At 48.2% G+C, this 13,907-nt stretch overlaps 1 protein-coding gene across 1 annotated transcript; it reads right to left on the bottom strand.

The window, feature by feature from the left end:
* Positions 1–426: 426 nt before the first annotated feature.
* Positions 427–5,713, bottom strand: ahdc1 (AT hook, DNA binding motif, containing 1). Its single transcript, XM_053334855.1, has 3 exons — positions 4,474–5,713; positions 2,607–4,342; positions 427–2,179 (listed from the first exon to the last, which is right to left on the bottom strand). The coding sequence occupies exons 1-3, from the start codon at positions 5,668–5,670 to the stop codon at positions 427–429; spliced, it is 4,686 nt and encodes a 1,561-aa protein (XP_053190830.1). The 5' UTR covers positions 5,671–5,713.
* Positions 5,714–13,907: the final 8,194 nt, after the last annotated feature.

Below are 13,907 nucleotides of genomic sequence, written 5' to 3'. Positions count from 1 at the left end.
GAGAGATGGGACACTTATTACTTTTGTGGCAGACTTCAAACAGGTGAGAGGCGGGCCTGTTTACCCTTTACTAAAGGTTGTTTTGCCTTGAGAGGAAGTTGTGTGTGTAAGTGAGTGCAGTAAATATTGTGTGGCATGCACATATAAAACCAGTGGATATGCCTGTGCTTGTCTGATGGCAGGGACTTAGGATGGCTGTGGGGAGAAGTAGGTGAGAGCTGCACAAGGAGGGTTGTATTTTCAAATTCCAGCTTTCCTTTATTTGTCTTTTCAAAAAAACTGCCTACCCCAGCTTTAAGTCTTTTTGTCCTTCTTTTTACTTTCCAATTAAATATCAATGAATGCTTTCTATGCTAGATCTGAGTCATTAAGTATGGTCATCCAGTAATGCAGCGGTGGTCCTTGGTTCAATAAACTCACCTGCTGTTACAGGCTGGTGACGCTGAAGCTGTCATCATTGGTTGGGTCCAGGAGCTGGCACAGCACTCCGCCCCCCTGAGCCGCCTGGGAGGGGTAGCGGTGTCCCATGCCTTGGTAGGATTGGTGGGACAGAGAGTAGCTGGTAGTGTCCTCCTGATGGGGTGAAGAGTCAAGGGGAGGTTTGGGATATGGGGAGAGGGACAAGGGGCCCTGGCGGGGGCCTGTGCTTATGGCATGGGGAGTCAGATCCCGCTTCAGGGGAGTCATGGTGGAGGGAGGGCTACGCTCCTCATAGAGCAAAGATGTTGAGTGGGTGTGGAGGCTGGGACTGGGGTTGGAGTGTGTATGGGAGGGGAGGTGAGTGTTGGGATTTGTGTGTGCATTGTGGTGGGGCTGATTGCTGGTGTGGAGGTTTGAGTGGGAGAGGGGGTTGCTCTGGAGGTGTGAGTTGGGATGGGTTTTGGTGTGTGAGCTCAGGTTTGTATGGCCTTGTGCGTTGTGATGGTGTGTGTCATGGGGAGTGGGGTTCATATGTGTGTGCGTGTTTGCATTTGGGCTAGCCAGTGGATTTCCATGTGTATTTCCATGAGGACTTGTGTGTGGGTTGCTGTGTGTGTGCACGGCTGTGTTTGAGTGTGTGCTGTGTGAGTGTGGGCTCGGGCTGCCGCTGTGTGATGTCTGTCCATACCAGTAGGGGGAACTGCAGTAGCTGGGGGAGTCATACTGTGAGAACTGTGGTTCTTTTGGAGGGGGGCGATGAGAGGGACTCAGTGCAGTGCCGCAGTGGGGTGTTACCCGTGGTGAAGGAGAGCAGGAGGGGGAGAAGGTCCTGGAGGGCACAGGGTGGTAAGACTGGGGTGGAGGAGGTGTAGGCTTGGGAGGGTAAGGGGGGGATGAAACACTGGGTGAGAGTGAAGAGGAGGACTCTCCAGGGTACAAGGCTGGATATCGTTCCTCTGAGGAAGGTGTGGAGGGGTGGGCAGAATAAGGGGAGGGGTACTCACAGGGGTCCTGGAGGTAGCTGGAAGGTGGTGCAGGATTGGGAGTGGCCAGGGGAGAGAGACTACTACTATCTCCGCTGTAATAGTCCAGTCCCTCCTGGAACAGCACAGACACCTCTGGACCTCCAGTGGTTCCTGCTGCTCCCACTCCTGATATAGAGGCAGCCTTGCCCCTACCTTTGGCCCCTGATGGGCGCTCTCTCTGACATGGAGACAAACCCCCTCTGCCTCCTCTGGACCCTCTGCCTCGTCCTCCAGCCCCTCGCTTAGGTCCTGGAGTGGGCGTTGGGGAGGGACTGGATGGGGAATCCGAATGTAAAGCAGAACCCCCTTCTTTTTCTGATTGTGTTTCAGTCCGTTTCCTGCGACCACGGCCAGGCTTGCTGGTTCCCCCACCCTGGAAGAGGACATTCTGGCTCCAGTTATAGGAGGGTGCTGAAGCACTCTCATGCCAGTCCATCATTAACTTTTCCAGGCTGGATAGGCTTGATTGACCTCCTTCTCCACCAACAGAAACAGACTCATTCTGTTTGTAAATGCCACCTGTGGGGGCAGGTCCACTAACAGTGGCTGCAGAGCCAAGATGTGAAGAGTCAGAGGAGGATTCTGAAAGACTTTCAGTAAATGGATTCCGCTTGGCCTTCTGGGGGGTATAGTTTGAGATATCCAAGATGTCTTTGGACTCATTGGAGCCATATTCACTGTAGCCATGGTACTGAGATCCAAAGCCCTCTGTTGGCCAGCCACCATAGCCTTGTCTGAAAAAAAACATAAATACAGCAACACAAATCATTACACATAAACAATTTCCCTGCACTTGATAAATATTTCAGTTTCCACTGCTCTTTGTTACAGTTACACCAATCAGTAATAAGAACTTCAAGAGACAACTCTGATAACAGAACCACAATGCACATTTTAGCCCAGAGTTAACTGAAGAAGAAGAACTGAAAATTATGTTCTAGAGTGAGACATTATTTAAATAAAATCACATCTCTTTGATCCTGCCTCGGCCAGACCCTTATTAGTTTGTAGTTATCTTTATAGAGGAAGAAACGTTTTATTGACCATTCATTTAAAATCCTTTGATACAAAGTCAGATTTTTGTGTAAAAAGGTCACTGAGAAATTGCTTGAATTCATGTTTTTTTTTGAGTATTTTTCATTTCTGTCACAAGTGATTTACCTGTAGCTCCACTGATTGCAGTTGTACTGTTTAAAACCTTCTGGGGAAGATGAGGAGCTGAAGGGGCTACCTTTGGCAACAGACATGAACCCTCCTCCTGGTGATGTAGGTCCTGTCGACTCCCCCCGCACCATAGAGGAATGACCTGCTGCAGGATATCCACTATAGCCCCTCTTGGCTGCCTGGTAGCTAGAATAACCCATCTGACCAACAGAGGTTACCTTGCCATTGTTGTGTCCAGCCCCATATGCAAAGCTGCAGTCTGATGATCTCTGTGGCACTGCACCAACTCCTGCAGGAGAAGAGGAGGAATAGCCAGAGGAGTAGTGGCCATAAGAGGTGGGGTGGGGGGAGCTGGGAGAGTGTGAAAGAGATGGAGGAGTGGATTTGGGATAGGTAGAAGTGGTGGGGGATGTTTGGGCCAGGCTCCCATAACTGTATGGAGGCCTGGCTGAGGAGCAATGTGTCTGGGCTGAACCCTCCACCCCAGAACCTGCACCTTTGTTAGCCCACTTAGGGAATGCAGGAGACCAGCTTTGGCCAGTAGCTGGACTGGATGGCTCATAACCCGGGGTGGATGACGCTTTGCGGGGGTTTGATTGTGAGGAGATGTCCAAAAGGTCTGACGAATCATCCGAGTCCAGCAGTGACCGAAAATATCCAGCAAAAAGGCCTTGTGAGTCCTCCCCAGCTGGCCCACCCCCTCTGCTTCCTCCTGGACTGTTGTAGGCACCTCTCCCGATTTCACAGGAGGCAAAGCCCCCCCTTGGAGATCCACAGAGCTGATACCCACCCAGACTTTTCTCCTTGTCCATACCCCCTTCTTCCCCCCAGCCACTTGCCCCATTAGGCCAGTCCTGCCCTATAGACACCCCCTCCCCTTTAAATGCACCATTTTTCCTCACACGTCTCCTTCTGACTATTTTCTCTCCCCCAGGCTCAGTTCCTACCATACCTCCTCCTCTACCAACCCCACCACCCCCACCCTTACCTCTTTTCCTAGGTAATCCATGCTCAGACATGGGGCTCAGTTTTCGCTTCTTGCCAATGGATTCAAAGAAGTCACTAAAGGTACTCTTATTGTGCTCACTGCCCCCAATTCCCCCTGCTGCTCCTCCACCTCTTCCAATGCCCCCTCCTCTGCCACCTCGTGGGCGTCTAAAACCAGTGAGCCGGTGGAGCAGGGTGGATATTCCAGGGTTTTCTAAGGGAGTATGAAAGCTTTCTGGCTCACTTGGTGTCCAGCAGCGAGGGGGTGAGCAGCGACCACTGGCAGGGGGCTGCCTGTTAAGAAAGGCCAGTTTGGACAGAACATCCCCATACTCCGTTTTCACATCATTAGTATCATTGACATATGATGGAAAGGGGGATGGGAGTTTAGTCCGACGTCGCCTCCGGGGCTTCTTGGGCTGGTCTCCATTACCTCCAGCATTCCCAGCAGTCCCAGTATTGGGAGGCTCTCCCGGTATTCCTGGTAGAGGCTGTTTAGGTGGTCGTCCCCGCCTGCGTTTGAGAATAACAGGCAGTTCTCCAGGAGGGAACATCACCATAACACTCTTCCCATTGTTCTTCATGCGAAGAAGTGCGGTTGGTTCTCGAACTGTCTCTCCCTCCAGACCGCCATCATTACCTTTCTCTGTCCCAGTAACTGTCTCCAAATTGGAAATCTTGTAACTCTTCTGTCGGCGGCTAAGGCTAACGGGAATGCGAGCCACCTTCACAACAATCTTCCTCACCTGTACAGCAGAGACCAAAGTAAAACATGCAATTACCAACTGTCTATTTCAGATACATTGTATGAAATTGTAGGTAACATCAAGGATTAGTAGGTATGTACAATGGTATATGTAACTATTGATGAACTTACTCCAACAAAACGTCCACGCCTCCGGTTATTGGAAGGCGATACCTCCACCTCTGCAACAGGTGCCTCCTTCACAGTTAGCCGAGATGCAGTGATGGTGGATGTATTTGCAAATGGCAGATGAGGGGTAGCACGATGATGGATGGCCTGGGCTGCCTGACGTTGTTTCATGACACTTTTAGGACCTGCTTTATGGACTGATTTCGGTGCAGGCCTTGACCTGGATTTAGGTCCAGGTTTATGGCCAAGTCTGGGCCCAGGTTTAGGTATGGGTTTAGGGACCTGTTTAGGTACTGTTAGAGCGAGAGCAATATCTGTAGGGCAGGGAGGGGTAGGGAGAACAGTTTCAACAGATAAATGCTCTTCTTTCTTGACAGCAACCACCTCCTCCTCCTTAACCCTCCAGATCTTTTCCTCTAATGCTTCATCCTCCTCCTCTCCTCCCCTCTCCCTCTCTGTTCTCTTCTCCCCATCCTCTGTGCTTCGGCGAAGACGGGAGGATTTGCGCAGGTGACAAGGGAAGCGGGGACGCCCAGAGCTGCGGAGTGCATACTTCTTTTCCGCCTCAACAGGAAGAGGAGAAGAGCTTGTATTTGGATTTGGACCAATAGGGATTGGACAAAGGTTTGGGGGTATGTCAGTTTCTGCATTGAGAATTGAGGCTGTCAGTTGATTGGTAGAGGCAGGATGATTGCCAAGTGCCAAAGACAGGGGTTGAGGTGATGTTGTGTGTATGGCCTCTGGTGAGAGAGTTCTGGAGTTTTCTGGTACTACAGAACCCGTATGTGCATTCATATCCATGTTTCCACAATTATCCATATGTGCCTGTTCATGCACATCTGGGTCTATGTGCGTTTGCATGTTTCTGAGTGTCTCTGCAAATATATGTGTGTCAGCGGTAGAGTGTGTCTCCGTCTGCCTCCGCCGGCAGGGGCCGTGCCCCAGCCTTCTCTGTAGATGGAGGCCGTTGGCCAGGGTGGAAGCAGAGGAGGTGGGAAAATGGTCGGGGGTCACCGGCACCAGTCTATCATTAGAGGGAGCCTGGGACCCATCCTGGAGCCTGAGCTCCCTGGTCCAGAGCTCAGGCCTGTCTAGCCCCTCCAGCCCCCCCACACACCCCTTTTCCTCAGCCTGAGTCCCCCCACAGCCCACTGGAGCCCCAGTTTGGCCTGGATGTAGGTGATCTGACAAGCCACTCATTCAGTGAACAGTCTTGCTATTACTGGAAGAGGAAAATGAAGGATGTTTTCTGCTGTATGTAAATGAATGTTTCGTGTTTGTGGCTGTCCTCCTTAAACAGCTGTCAAGAAGATTCAAGGACCTACGGAAAGAAAAAAAACATCATGATTCAGATAGGAAATCCACAGTCTCATTGTTGCATTTAAGACATGTAATCTGAAATCCATGCTGCTAAATATATTCATTGTAATATTCATTGTAAGACATCAAACATACTGTACATAGAGAAATCGAACATTTACAGCACAGATGGAATCATGATTGTGTGATATGATCGTCAACATTTTTGGCAATGGTCCATAAACCTAATCTGTAATGCACTCCATTTTATTAACTGTGCCACCCACACAGCAGCATTACAACATTAAATTACATTTACCATTTATATCCTGCTCAACTGGTTGCTTTTACCAAATGGTTTGGTCTGATTCTGATTTTGATTCTGAGTTGAGCCTCACTCTGTCTGCCTGACTGGCTCTGTTCTGCAGGGGATCATTGGGTCATCAATACTGCAGTGGAGAGCTCACATACTTCTCTCTCTCCCCTCTGCTCCTGTCTTTTGCCCATGGTTGCTAGAGTGAAAGAAAGAGAGAGACAGAAAGACACAGAGACAGACAGAGGAAGAGACAGAGACTTGAAGAAGGTGGGAGGAACAGTGAGGGTGGGGAGGAACAAAAAGAGAATAGGAGATTAGTACACGATGTCACAGCATGCACCAGACCAGACTAGAATCAGTATTTTGGTGAGGTCTGCACCATCTCACATCAGACGCAATTATTTTGGAAGAAGGCTTGCAATATAAATTTTTCTATTCTAATTGAAGTCTGTGTTTCATTTCACTGTGTAACAGCAGATTGTAGGTATACATGTAAGCCAGTGCCACTTTACTCTTTTCTAATGGATGTCAGATGTGCACACTCACACAAACTGATGATATGACCAAACTCACAGAATCAAGTACTGTGTATGGGATACAGTGAGCTGTGTAGGTCAGTCTCAGTATGTGGCAAATTAACCTCTTGTAAAATTCAACTAAATATAACAAAAGAAATTGCGGTGTAGTGGTGAAACGTACGCACACAAAAACACATGTATAAACACACCCTGCTTGCCACATTTTGCCAAAACTATTCAAATGCTTTACAAAGCACCATACTTGGAGGATGCATAAGAATGAGAATTTGTGAATAATTGCAGCCACCAGGGGGAAGCAGAGAGGTGATGAATAGAGAGGTGTTAAGAGGATGGAGAGATGAAGGTGACAGAAAGACAGGAACGATGGAGGGATTATGGAAACAGAGCAAAGGAGAAATGGAAGTAAAGACACCCAGAGCAGACAGAAGTCTCATGAAATCTGAACCACACGTGCATCAGACTCACACGTGACTGCATGCTTGCACACATTGACACACAAATACAAGCATGCGTGCCACACTTGCACGCAGATACGCGCACGGCTGGCTCCAGCGCTGTACCACACTCTCCACATACAACACAATCCTGTCCACCGTCAGATCTCTCTGCCTCCCTCTCCAACATATGGCTCTGATTAGGGGGGAGGGAGAAGGAGTGAGAGTAAGAGAGAGAAAGAGGGGGACAGGGAAGGGGAGGGGGTGAAAGACTAGAATGAGTGAGTCAGTAGGAGAGAAACTATGAGATAGGGCAAGTGACAGATGTACAAGGGGATGAAAGATGTGATTGAGATGGGAAAATGATGGTAAGTGGAGGGACAGACAGAGGCAGACAGATTTAAGACAGGCACAAGGAAGGAGAAAAAGTTGGAGGAGGCGAGAGGAGGAAAAGCAGAGTTTTGCTGTAGCAGAGTTTGGAGCTGCACACACGGAGCAGAACAACCTCAGTGTTCTGCTGCTCTGAGGAATGACACAACTGGGACAGACATACATGGAGATGAACACAAACACACACACTGCACATAGTTTCTTTAACTCCCTCACTCCCTTCTATGTCCAGTGCTGTCTCCCACCCTCCCTCTCTCTCCCATTCTCATTCTCACTTTCCCTTTCGTCTAATTAACAGCATTCATTAATTAAGCCTCCATCTGACCGGTGTGTGAGGGAAGAAAAACACATGCTTTAATTAAACATTGCTGCACATGTGCTTCCACATACATGCACAAACACACACACACACACACACACACACACACACACACTGTCACTCACAAAACTCACACAGAGCGACACATACCGACACACAAAGACGCATGCAAATATGCCCCCACAGCTACATCCTCCCACACACTCACACATCGATTTGCACATAAAGACATACATATCACACGCACACACACGCACACACACACGTATAGTCTTGCACAATCACACACAAAACAAAGACACACATGCAAATATCCCTCTACTGTGCTCTGTGGGGGGCATTCTGACAGGGCTTAGATGCCAGCCAATCAAACGCTCCTACTATGATTCATTGTTTAAGCAAACACTCCTGGAATCCATCAGCCACCGTTCCAATATATTCACCGTCATACGTAGCAAATGTGTTTTGGTGCATTTCACTGTGAATGGCTCTGGCGCTTTGGAACACACTGTGGTGTAGTATTGTCTCTGTGAAAACAGCCAATGGTGTGCACTTCTCCCACATGATGATCTGTTGAATCTATTTCACAAAGAGCAGCTCTCATATGAATGATATTGTTTGAAAAATTTGTTCTTGCGCATAAAAGTTTTCAGTGCTATTGTGTGGTTGCAGGACAGGCAACAACAACGCAACATGCCACAGAGTGGATGTGTGCAGATGCCAGTGTGAGAGCACAGACAAGAAGCTGTCATTTTCCAGTTTAGGCAGTTGCCCTGTTGTGCATAGTCTGAGAGAAACAATCATTCTGTACATGGTAGCTGTACAGCATATCTGCTCTCTTCTCATCTATCTCACTGCCACAAAGGCTTGCAGACTCACTTGGCCTGCCAGCAGCAACCCTCAATGAGGAACTAGACCTTATGTGTGTATGGATGTGGTTGTTAACGCACACCCCTGTGTGTGTGTCTGCGAGTGTGTGCGTGTATGAGTGTGTTTTCCTGGGTGTGTTTGTAAAAGCACTCACTGAGCTCTAACGGGTGTGCAGTTGTTGCTAAGAGACAGGCAGCAGCACCGAAACAGCATGGGGGGGGGGGGGGGGGGGTGTTGTAAGGGAGGGGGACATGGAGGGGAGAGGGAGAAAGAGCGAGAGAGTGAGAGAGTGAGAGAGAGAGGGGTAGTTAGAGAGAGGTGGTGAGGGGAGGAGGGGGGAGCTCCACAGAGAGGTTTAGAAAGATAAGAAGAAGGGGGGATAAAACAGAGAGAGTGTGAGAGAGAGAAAGTGTATGTGAGGCCAGGAGAGAAAGAGAGGTGGGGAGGGGGAAGTGGGTCAGGGGGTCCACAGAGACTGAGTGACACCGTGCAGAAACTCAGCTACCATCAGCCTCTTGTTCCTCTACACCACCACCTCCACCCTGATGCAACCTCAACCTCAAAACCTCACATGACAATGTGCAACTTCTGAAAAAAAAAGTCCTGAGTCAAAAGAAATATGATAAAAAATATATCAAAGGAAAATCAACAAAAGTGTTGGACAACTTGATGACTAACTGTTTTCAAGTCATTCATGACATGTTTTCAGTGGCAAGGGTGTGAACTGTAAACACTGTGTGTAATAAAGCAGTCACTTAATCAAATCAAATAACCATGAATTATAATCCTCAGTGTGTGGAGCAATAGAACTAAAATAACAAGTGGTATAACCTTTAAATTTCTAAATATTAGTTTTTTGACTATGCTTATGCCTTTATGTGATAGCAGACAGCAGAGACATGACAGGAAACTATGGGAGAAAGAGATGAGGAACGACATGCAACAAAGGTCATGACCAGATGTGAACCAGACACGTTTCAGTTCTTGGTTGGAACATCAACCTTTGAGCCACCAGGACTCTTTAATCTTTAACTTTAAATGAAAATGTATTGCTAATGCATGTTGATATCATTTCACATCAGCTTGAGGGTAAAAGAAAAAAACTTGAACAGCAGAACACAAGAAAACCTTCTTATAACATGAGCACAAACTAAAAGGAACCTAAACATCATCTTAAAATGATGATAAAATGATCTTAAAATTAGTCTTACATGTCAAATTTGAAGGCGCTATTTGTGTTCCCACTGTGGGAAAAAGTTTTCATTATTTACTCAATACTCAGCCAAGCTGCAAAGTTTTAATTCAAGTCAATGAAAAAACAACAAAATTGAAGTTTTAAGGTCCTGCCTTGACCGCAGTGCATTCTTGCCCGACGGGTACCAACACTGAACAGCTAAAATTCAAGCACATCCAAACCTTCCAATCAACAGGCCTGGGTCATTTGGGAGCTTGGGGTATGTGTAAGTATGCCAAGGAGGCAAGCAGTGTTATACACACATATCATACTTCTGGGGCCGATATGCCCTGCACAGAATTACCATCAGAGTCCCTTCAGTACAGAACTGAACTTTGGGTTTGGTGGGCTGCTGCTTCATGCACACACGTCAGTCAAACTGAGACAGTACAACAAACACACACCCCCACCCACACTTTCATTCAAACTGACCTCTCCTCTCTTTCTCACCCACTCACATCCCACCCATCCCACTGACACCCCCCACCACCACCACCACCTCCCCAGCTGCAGGAAATTCCTAATGATCCTCATCATCAGTGTGCACGCTGTATCTACTGCCAAGAGCAAGCATGTGCACGCACACACACAACAAACAGGCACACAAAGCATATAAATGAACAGAGACCAACACATAAACCATATGTGCGGACCAACAAAAAGGCAGACAGACGTTTAGACAGAGACAGAAATCTAACGTAAACAGACTTCAAACCAGATACAGTTGCAGCTCAGCCAAGGATGCACACAGGGGACCAGAGAAGTAGCTAGAAACACTAGACAACACAAAACTAGGACCCCCCACCCCCCTCTGACAGTCTCACTATCTGACTGTCTCTCTCCTGTTGTTTCTGTAGAAACCTACAGCACATGGTGTAGTTATTTTAAGACAAGGAGGACTGTATTACCCCTTCCTCTTCCTCCTTTGCCCCCCTCCTCACTTCTCATACTCACTGTTCCCTTTCTCATCTTTATAGCACCCACCACCACCACCTCCCCTCCTCCCATTCCCAGTCTCTCTCTCACAACACACGCACCCACTCCCCAACACCCCTCCCTCATCTTCAACTCAGCCTGACACTCTCTCCTCTCTGTCTCTCTCTCTCCTGCAGGCAGTTTCATGGCGCTGCTGATGGCCGCCCCTCAGTTAGGTCATGTGACCAACCGCTTGGGAACAGCCAAGAGTGTGCACATGTGCACACAAAAAAACACAAACAAGAACACACAGGGATATGTCGGGAAACACATGCAAATACAGGAATACGAAGCCAACCACTTAGGTGCAAACACAGAAACGCTCCTACTTACAGTTCATGCAGGTGCATGCACACGCTGAGCTGACATGTACACACAAACAGGGAGAAACACACAAGCACATACACACATATGCAGAGGCACACAAATGCAAGCAAAGATGCACGTTCACACTGACACTCCACGTAGTCACGCTGGCGAGAACTCATGGAGACACTTAAAAACCACACATACCAACACACAAAAACAGTCACGCACATCTACCTCACACACAGAGGACACACAAACCAGATGCTTGGACCCTGACACACAGTCAGACCTTGAGGCCAGTGTTTTGGAGAGGGGCCTCTGTGCTGCGGCCCTGACTTCCTGACTCCTCCTCCTCCTTCCATACTCCTGTTCCACAGTTGCTGTGGGAGACGCTGCTGCAGCGCCCGTTGCCAAGGAGAAGGCTGCTGGCTGTTTGAACAACAATGGCCGCCTTGTGAACATTCCAACTGTAGGTACTGACAGCTCATCAGCCACAGCCTCAACATACACACCGCTCAAAAAGCACGCACAGTCACACACATGCGGCTCACACTGCACACCAACGCTACCCCACTGTACCTCTTTGGTTCTTGGCCTCAAGCCTGAGCAAGGTAACACACTCAGACACAAACACAATCAGGCATGCACACACACATCTGTGCACGCTCTAAGAAATTATGACTTCTGCTGAGAGGATAAGAAGCCCTTCCGTCCCTCTCTGTCTACCTGCATCTCTCCACCATCTCTCTTTCTCACACACACACACAAACACACACACACACATACACTCAGTGCGCAGTGCATTCATCCATCTTCCCCCTTCTCCCCGACTACTCTGTCTTTTTTCTCTTATCTCTTTCTCTCTCCTCCCCCTCCACAGCCTCCTGCTTTCACTCTCTCTTCACTTGCTCATCCTTGCCTCTCTCTCCCTCTCTGTCTCAGGAAGTGTGTGTTCTCACTCTCACGCGCACACACAAAATCATCCACACATATGGAGGACACACACACACAATCACACACACAGACACACACACAGACACACAGCAAGAGACACACACATATGCACACACACAATCTCTTTCTCTCCTGGAAGGTAGCAAATCTTTTCGTCCCTTGGGGGCATACACTTCCTCAGAGAAGGAGGGAAAAGGGAAAGAAGAAAGAGAACTAGAAACAAGGGTGGAACGGGCAAGGGAGGAAGAGGAGGAGGAGGAGAGAAGGAGAGGAAGGGAGGGAGAAAAGGAAGGGAAGAGGGTGAAAACTATATTCATGACGGGGATTTATAGACAGACCCCTTAGTGCTCTGATTATCTGTTCATATTGATGGGACGACATTGAAGCCACGCTGGTGGAACGTTGAGACTGCGCTGAAGCCAAATTGGGTATTGTTGGTGGTGGTGGTGGGGAGGGGGTCGGGGGTGTTGAGGAGAATCACTAACAAGTCTCTGCTTATCCTCTGACTCACTGTTTTTAACACCCATACCCAGACACATGTATACGCCACTAAAAACAAAGATAACTAAGTCTCCGACTCTCTGATGCACAAGCATGAAGAAGCATTAAAAAATCAGACATACTGTACATCTATAGGTTGATTACTCATATGCATATTATATTTAATCATTTACCCTATAAACTAATATTCTAATCCACATTAACTTGTTCATTTCATTCTTTAACAGTCTTTCATAATCGTAATTGTGCTTTGACAGCACATGTCTAATGTCATGCCAATAAAGTCTGTTGCATTGTAAGTATGTTGATGTCAAACTGCAGATAGATGTGTGTGTGTGTGTGTGTGTGTGTGTAACTCTGCATTTGTGTGTGAGAGACGGCGAGTACAAGTTGTGTGCCAGACACCGAGAGATGCTTTTCTGCGTGTGTGTGTGTGTGTGTGTCTACGTCTGTGTGTCTGCGTGTTTTCCCCATCTCTCGCTCCTCTTTAATAATTGAGCTGATTCTGTCCAGCTTGTTAGGGAGGTACACAAGAGTTTCACACTCTGTCTCTCTCTTTCTCATCCCCTCACGCTCTCTATCTCTCCCTCCTCATCCTTCCATCTTGCCGCTCTCCCTTCATTTATCTCTCGTTTTCCTTTCTGACCCCTCCGTCCTATCTCTCTCTGTCCCTTCCCCCAGCTCTCCTCTCCCTCTTTCTTCGCAAATCCCTCCTGTTCTTTGACCTCTCCCTCGCCTCTTGCAGTCCCACCACCCCCCACCCACCCTCCCCGCTCCCTCCCTTCTCCTCCAACTCTGTGCCCTCCATCATCCCTCTCCTCTTGCCTCCCTCCCTCCATCCTCTGGAGGTGAGAGGTCGAAGCTTCCTCTTCACTGTCAGACTCAAACCGGCTGCAACCAGCCCTGCAGGGGGGAGGGTGTTAGAGAGACAAGGAGAATGAGGAGGTAAGTGAGTAAGGATATGTAGGGAAGGAGGGAGAGAAGGAAACAGGGAGATAAGTGGAAGAAAAAGAAGCAGAGGAAGGGACAAGTGATAAGAAGAGGCAGAGATACATGAGGTGGTGGTGGTGGAGGGAGGGTTTAAAAGAGGGATGGAGGCGAGAAAAAAAAGAGAAAGGGAGATGTCTTCTATTGAGTCAGTGCCTTTGGCGTGGAGGAGCCGTTTTATGAATGTATTGTGTGGGAGGTGACAGAATGGAGCATACAAACACTGCTTACACTAATGCTAAATGGTTGCTGTGTGTGTGGGTGCATGTGATGTGTGCGCATGCACGTGTGTGTGTGTGTGTGTGTGTGT

Source organism: Scomber japonicus, chromosome 15 (genome assembly GCF_027409825.1).
Source record: "Scomber japonicus isolate fScoJap1 chromosome 15, fScoJap1.pri, whole genome shotgun sequence".
NCBI lineage: Eukaryota > Metazoa > Chordata > Actinopteri > Scombriformes > Scombridae > Scomber > Scomber japonicus.
This window is presented reverse-complemented; position numbering and strand designations above follow the sequence as displayed.

What these genes read in the sequence shown, in the direction of transcription:
- ahdc1 (XM_053334855.1), bottom strand. Translation starts at nt 5,670, where the DNA reads ATGAGTGGCTTGTCAGATCACCTACATCCAGGCCAAACTGGGGCTCCA. An exon ending in GGCGTGGACGTTTTGTTGGA is followed by an intron (nt 4,343 to 4,473) that starts GTAAGTTCATCA and finishes TCTGCTGTACAG; the next exon opens with GTGAGGAAGATTGTTGTGAA. An exon ending in TGCAATCAGTGGAGCTACAG is followed by an intron (nt 2,180 to 2,606) that starts GTAAATCACTTG and finishes GTTTTTTTTCAG; the next exon opens with ACAAGGCTATGGTGGCTGGC.